This window comes from Gossypium hirsutum, chromosome D01 (genome assembly GCF_007990345.1).
Source record: "Gossypium hirsutum isolate 1008001.06 chromosome D01, Gossypium_hirsutum_v2.1, whole genome shotgun sequence".
Classification (NCBI taxonomy): Eukaryota; Viridiplantae; Streptophyta; class Magnoliopsida; order Malvales; family Malvaceae; genus Gossypium; species Gossypium hirsutum.
Genome location: NC_053437.1, coordinates 12,002,080 through 12,008,866, shown reverse-complemented (window position 1 = coordinate 12,008,866; position 6,787 = coordinate 12,002,080). Strand labels below are relative to the sequence as shown.

The window sequence follows — 6,787 nt, the reverse complement described above, 5'->3', positions numbered from 1 at the left end:
CTAATTAAATTTAATAAATAATTTTAATTACTTAGAAATATTTGAAATTAATATTATATATTAAAATATTAATAATAAGTTATAATAAATTTTTTTTTGATATTTTTGCTAAAATATCATAATATTAACTAATTTGAACATTATTTAAATACATATTTGTTACTTTATAATATCATGTCTAAAATGGACATTTTATTCTTCAAAAGCACTTTTTGACAGCAATACCAAACACTCAAAATTTTCAAAAGCACTCCTCCACAGCACTTTTCAAAAGTACTTTTCAAAAGCAATGAAGAACTGACCCTACATCTCTATATACTAAGGCATTAGTCACCTCAACCTGATACAATATCCATAGAATCTACAATATAAATTCAGGTTAATAGCATACCTCTTTACTTATATGTTTATTAATATAAATTCGGATTATTTGTGTAAACTCATGATTTGATCCAAATTTATTCAAATCTACAAATATGTTCAAAGGCAAAATAAAAGTATGTTTTTTATATTTTGGATAAGATGAACATTCGCATTTGAATCCAGGGGAGGATGCAAAACCGTTCAATTTGTCCCCTGTGCCTGTGTATGACACGTAAGAAAAAAATGAATGAGGGCGGCTAAAGTTGAGGGTCTATATTACGTCAGCATCCACTTCATCGCACCGTAGTTTTCCCGGCATAAATGGCATGCTCCAACTCTTTACCTCACCTATAAATAATAATAACAACAACCCGCTAAAGCAATAACTGACCACTAAGCAAACTTTTCAAACTCCCTCTAATTTTTCTTCCATAAGTTTCCCCTTCATTTTCCATTTCAGTAAACCAGAAACCAAATATTTGAATCTTTTTTTTGTTTTTATTTTTATTATTTATTTATTAACACTCTGATTATACGTTACCTACCTTCAAAAAACTCGTCTCCGTTCGTTGTTTTTGCAGGTAAATCTGACTTTGATTTGAATTTCATGATGAATTTTTTTGCGTTAGGTTGAGTTAATTGCTCATAATCAAGAGCAGCTTCACAGTTTAACCTCTTTTTATTTTTTTGAAGATTTTTCTTATTGACCTTTTCTGAGTGACATGTAGTGGTTAACTCCATTAGAGATTAAAATTGTCCCTTCCTTGTCTGGTTTGTCACAAAGAGTACGAGTTAATAAGCTTCTTTCAAATCTTCTTTTTATTTTCCCGAGTCAGAACTTGTGAAAATATGTGGCCGAAAAGAGTTTCAGTGTTATTGTTATTATTATTTTATTTGCTTGAATTGGTTTAAAGATCTTTTATTTTATTGGTTATCCATATTGAGTCTTATTCTATCTTAGGAGTTGAGCATTAACTGCTTTTATAACCTTATACGCTTATGTAACTGGATTATGTGATATCATTTACGTAAGCATGATGTATGATATGTGTATGGATACTGTATGAACTTATGTATCTATGAAGGAACGTATAAGTGTTCACATGATGTATGTGTGAGTGTATGTATTAACAATTTGATATCCAAAGAATTGGATTTCATTTATTTTGGTATCTTATTTAGAAATTGAATTTGAGAATTTGATATTCATTGATTGTTGAACAGATGTCGGTTTCGATGGACTTAAGGGAAGTAGTTGGAAGCCAGGTGTGCGGAAATGGAGTTTGGCATACTGAATTGCTTCCTGCTACCAATGATGGCCATGGAGGTGTCATTGTGGAAATGAAAGAGCATATGGATTCTGAAACCTTTGTTATTGTGCTCAGAGCTTCCATGTTGCAGTGGAAGCAACAGGTGTAATAACTTTAGATGAATATTTTGGTTATTGCTTTGCTGAATTTCCCTTAAAAGTAAGCTGAGATGCTTGCTTAAAATTGAAGAATGGGATTGAAATGTGCAAATTCTCCTTATTTGTTAGCTTTCTTAATTTTAATGGAACCTGAGTAGGAGATAAATCTACACTTTAATCTTTTTAGCTAACCTCTAATTGTGAAAGTTTATCCAGAATCAACGGTTTTACTTAATTATGTCGCTGCTATTCTACAAGGGCTTTAAGTTTCTTAGTTTTAGTTTTTCAGTGTAGATTCATAACATCTGGTTTTTTATCATGCAGGGTAAAAAGGGAGTCTGGATTAAATTGCCTATTGGACTTGTGCATCTAGTTGAAACTACCGTGAAGGTAACCTATACTTGTATATATTATGCAATTACACTGTTCCAACTAGTAGAATAAACTTTGAATGTATGTTTTAGCTTTACTTGAATATTGAACTTTGATATTGTGAACAGTTTTATCCTCTGAGCTTGAGACTTATGATGTCTTGACTGCTTTGAAACACATTACACTGGTTTTAGGAGGGGTTCAGGTACCACCATGCTGAACCAAGTTATCTCATGCTCGTTTCTTGGATTCCTAATACACCTAACAATATCCCTGCAAATGTAACACACCGAGTACGTGTTGGTGCAATTATCCTGAATGATAAAAGAGAGGTTCTCCATTACCCTTTATTTTGATCTAATTTGTTGGTGCGCCCCCCTTTTTTCTTCCCAGATTCATCAACCTTTTTGTCTCATAGTTGCTTCTTGGCTAATAGGTGCTCACAGTTCAAGAAAAGAGTGGTCGATTTCGAGGAACCGGTATATGGAAAATTCCTACAGGAGTTGTTGATGAGGTATGTGGCAGAGTGTCATCATGAGGACTTTTTACATCAGCTAGAAAATTGATTTCATGTTGCTATTAAATAACAAATGAGCTCTTCTACACACAGGGAGAGGATATTTTTATGGGAGCTATTAGAGAAGTAAGAGAAGAAACAGGGGTAAGTGATGAATGTGTAAAAATATATGTTCTTCTTACATATAATTTAAGAGTATTAATGCTTTCGTCTGACCCACTATTTTTGTCCTTTCCCAGGTTGACACAGAATTTGTAGAGGTCCTAGGGTTCAGGTATGGTGTTTGCATGATTAAACATGTCCTTTTGCCTTTAAAACTGAGTGATCGGAATAGTTTTTGACCTTCACTTGAACATAAAGAACTTACGTCACAGATATAACACTAATTATGCTATGCTTCCCCTCATAGCTCCATGTTTTTTTCAAACCAGTTTTACGATTTGTTGATTGGGGGAAACAAAAATCCTCTGCTCCTCAAATTAGTAGTTCTTTAAAAGGTTAAGAGAAAAATTAGTTTTTCATTCATATTATATATACCGAAGAAAATGCACTCTTGATAACGTTTTTTTTAATTTTTTGATTCGGTTTAGTAAGACTTGGGAGTTGACCAATGGCTGTGAAAATGTGGCTGTAAATCTAAAATCATAGGCATGGAAAGATTCGGATGAAATATTGGTTTCAGTGGTGAAAATATTTCTATTCTATTTGAAAAAATTACTTTTTCTTTTTCGAATTTCAAATTAATCATATTTAATATTTTCGAATCAATTCGAATAAATAATTTGGGTTTAAGTCTAATTAAATTTTAAAACTTAAATAATTTGAATAATTTGATTAAAAAATTGATGTAAATACCTTTCAACTCCTTGATAGTTTTGAAAATCTGTAAATTGATTCCTCTAAAAAATATAAAAAATATAAAATAGTTTAAAAAATAGAATATTTATAAAATGTTTATTTTCCAAAATTTTATAAATATATATTCAAAAAAATAAAAAAGTATTTAAAAAATTTAAAAAATGGTAAATTATATATATCTAAAAAATTAAATGATAAATTTGAGGTATTAAACAAGTAAATTATCAAATCTAATTTTATGGTACTAATTATCTTGTTTTTTTTTCTATTTTGTTTTAAAATATTTTTCTTTTATCTTGGAATTTAATTATGTTGTCAACAAGATCTCAGTTAGTTTAATTTTTTAATTTAATTCAAATAAATTTATTCGATTCACAATAAAATCTATTTTACTCTATTCGATTCAAAAAAATTCGAGTTAAATTAAGGTGATATAATATAATTCGTCTACTCAATTAATTCAAATTTTTAAAATTTTTTCAAATGTTCACCCTTACAAAAATAAAAGTTGGGCTGATATTTTTCCTTTGTGGATGCGACAAGTATATTTAGTACAGTATTTCCAATGAGCCTAAATTTTGGTCATTAGCTTTTGCGAAAATACTGCTTTAAAGGTTAACGATACTTAATCCACGGACTCTACAATTCATGCTTATGTATTTGAATTTCTCAGGAGTTTTTTATTCTTTGTTGACATTGCTTTTCCCAGATTTATTAAGCTTATGTTCATCATCAATACTCCAGCGGTTCAGCCTTCACTAAATTCTTTGTTTTGACATCTTGTTCTTAAATTCAGTCAATCGCACAAGACATTCTTCGAGAAATCAGATCTATTTTTCTTATGCATGTTGCGTCCACTATCTTTTGATATTCAGAAGCAAGAGCTGGAAATTGAGGCAGTTCAGGTACAACTTATTTGCGTTGCAGAGTATATCCTATTAATTCACTAGCTAGTTCTGAATAAAGAGAAGATAAGTGTACGACCACTTTTCACAGACCTGATACATATAGTAGGCATGCATTTACTAGACACCTTTCATCTTATATGTTTACTCTTTTTGTTTCCTTCAGTGGATGCCGTTTGAAGAATATGCTGCTCAACCTTTTGCCCAAAAGCACGAGCTTTTCAAATACATTAACGAATTATGCTTAGCAAAGGTAGACAGAGACTATGCTGGGTTTTCTCCAAGGCCTACATTATCAATGTTCAGCGACCAACCATCTTACCTTTATTTGAACAACAAGGATCTGGACAAGTCAAGTTCTGCTAACAACTCATGCATAAATGTAAAATTGGGTTGATGGTACCATATCATCTGCTAGCCTACTTTATTCCTTCTTTATATATTGATCCCTTAATTCTCCATCCTCTTTCTGATAAAAGAAAGGGTGCAGCCGTGACCAAAAGTTATCAGTTATTATCTCTTGTATAATTTGACCATTGATTATATGCGTTTTGTCATCCTTATTGCTGAATATTTTAAAGAAATCTTATGAAATTATAGATATAGATCACCCTTTAGACATTGATTAGTCAATTGAGTTGGTTTAGTCCACGAGTTATAGGTTGTGTTGTGAGAACACAAATCAAAATTTATCTTTTTTGAGTATTCACAAGTCTTTTAAAGTTGTCATCTTCAAATGTATCTCTAGAGATACAAACTTCGGACCCATCTAAATAAGTTAAGCTTCTAGAGCACCTCTTCATAAAAATGACAGGTGGTGTGCCAAGCGGCAAAAGACCCGGAATGAAGAAAAAAAAAAAGGACGAAAGACGACAGCAAAACCTGTAGTGAGAGCCACGGTTTATAAAGTGTCTTTACGTTTTGCAATCCCATAAAACTCACTGGTTGTCAGATTCTTTCCCCTCGACTAAACAATCGGTTTCTTCTTTTTTTCTGAAGTGAAACTTTCTGTAGTCAAGGAAAAATATGCGTCCAGCATTTGTCATCCTTGTGGCGCTTTGGATATCAGCCTTCAACCTTGATTACATGGTTTTCGGCGGGGAGGATTCTAGTGCACTCTTGCCATCACCATCTCTTTCTGGCTATCCTTCGTATGGAGCTCCTCCATCACCCCAATCTTTTTCTGGCTATCCTTCGTATGGAGCTCCTCTATCCCCCCAATCTTTTTCTGGCTATCCTTCATATGGAGCTCCTCCGCCACCACCACCACCCTCGTCTATTTCCACCTATCCTTCATATAGAGCTCCACCTCCGCCATCACGTCCAGCTCAAGCTAACTGTCCCCCTCCACCAGTTCCAGTACAGTGTTGCCAGTACCCTTCCCATCCAAATCCTAATGAATACTACCAGCCTGTTGTTGACCGTTCACCTACTCCTTATTCACCCGTTTCCACCTTTTCCATTGTAATACTTTGCTGTTTTATTCTAGCTCTATCTATGCGCTAATTTTTCTTGTTTTGCTGTCAACAAGCACAGAAAATCTCTTAAAAAAGCTTGTAGTTGTTTTGTAATAAAAGACATGTTTATTTTCATTAGATCAGGTTTTAGTCTTTTGAGTCTGCATGTAATGAATTGATGGTGTTGTATGTATTTCAGCACTGGAGTTGCCTTTTTCTAATAATTGGTTTGCGGTTTTCGCGAGCATGTTCGTGAGAGATAGAAATAGAGAGAATCTTGAACTCTCGTTATGCAAAGCGTGAGTGTGTAGTCACTGCCAAGTGGAAGGAGGACCTTAGTTTCCATTAATGTCCTTTTCTAACTTACCTTTCTGACTTTTTCACACGCAACGCAAGGACTCGAAAAAGAAAACTTTATATTCCCAAATTATGGATTGTATTATTTTATATAAATTTTAAATATTTTAGACTTTTTTCCACTTCCACTTTATTAAAAATCATTTTAATTTTTAAAATTTTTAAAAATATATTTTTTTCAAATCACTCCAAAATGAATGAGAAAATTGACATTTTCTAAGTTTGCTGATATATACATGAATTGCCATATGGATAATATGTCAACATTTAATTAATTTTTTAAAATTAAAAATCATTAAAAATATATATAAAAAGTATTTTTTTAAACTTTAAAAATTAATTAAATGTTGACTTTTCATCTACGTGGCATTCTACATGTATACAGTGTTAGTAAAGTTAACAAATGTTAACTTTTTTTATTCATTTTAAGATGATTTGACAAAAATATAAATTTAATAGTTAAAGAGATAAAAAGAATAAATGAAGGATTAAAATGATTTTTTTTAGAAAAAAAATTATTATGTCAATATTTTATTAAGACTATTTTTTC

The 6,787-nt window shown here is 31.8% G+C and overlaps 2 protein-coding genes across 2 annotated transcripts; both read left to right on the top strand.

The window, feature by feature from the left end:
• Positions 1-718: 718 nt before the first annotated feature.
• LOC121213843 (nudix hydrolase 10) lies at positions 719-5,024 on the top strand. The gene is made up of 9 exons (XM_041087049.1): positions 719-944; positions 1,588-1,776; positions 2,096-2,161; positions 2,338-2,475; positions 2,580-2,657; positions 2,754-2,804; positions 2,900-2,934; positions 4,315-4,423; positions 4,590-5,024. Exons 2-9 carry the CDS (start codon positions 1,588-1,590, stop codon positions 4,818-4,820), a joined length of 897 nt encoding a protein of 298 aa, XP_040942983.1. The 5' UTR covers positions 719-944; the 3' UTR covers positions 4,821-5,024.
• A 425-nt stretch (positions 5,025-5,449) lies between these two features.
• Positions 5,450-5,929, top strand: LOC121213551 (leucine-rich repeat extensin-like protein 1). The gene has a single exon (XM_041086342.1). It carries the CDS (start codon positions 5,450-5,452, stop codon positions 5,927-5,929), a length of 480 nt encoding a protein of 159 aa, XP_040942276.1.
• Positions 5,930-6,787: the final 858 nt, after the last annotated feature.

Bases quoted from the DNA above. Each gene is read 5' to 3' on its own strand.
- LOC121213843 (XM_041087049.1), top strand. From the start codon at position 1,588: ATGTCGGTTTCGATGGACTTAAGGGAAGTAGTTGGAAGCCAGGTGTGC. The intron at 2,476-2,579 runs GTTCTCCATTAC...CTTGGCTAATAG, and splicing joins TCCTGAATGATAAAAGAGAG to GTGCTCACAGTTCAAGAAAA. The intron at 2,935-4,314 runs GTATGGTGTTTG...TCTTAAATTCAG, and splicing joins GTAGAGGTCCTAGGGTTCAG to TCAATCGCACAAGACATTCT.
- LOC121213551 (XM_041086342.1), top strand. From the start codon at position 5,450: ATGCGTCCAGCATTTGTCATCCTTGTGGCGCTTTGGATATCAGCCTTC.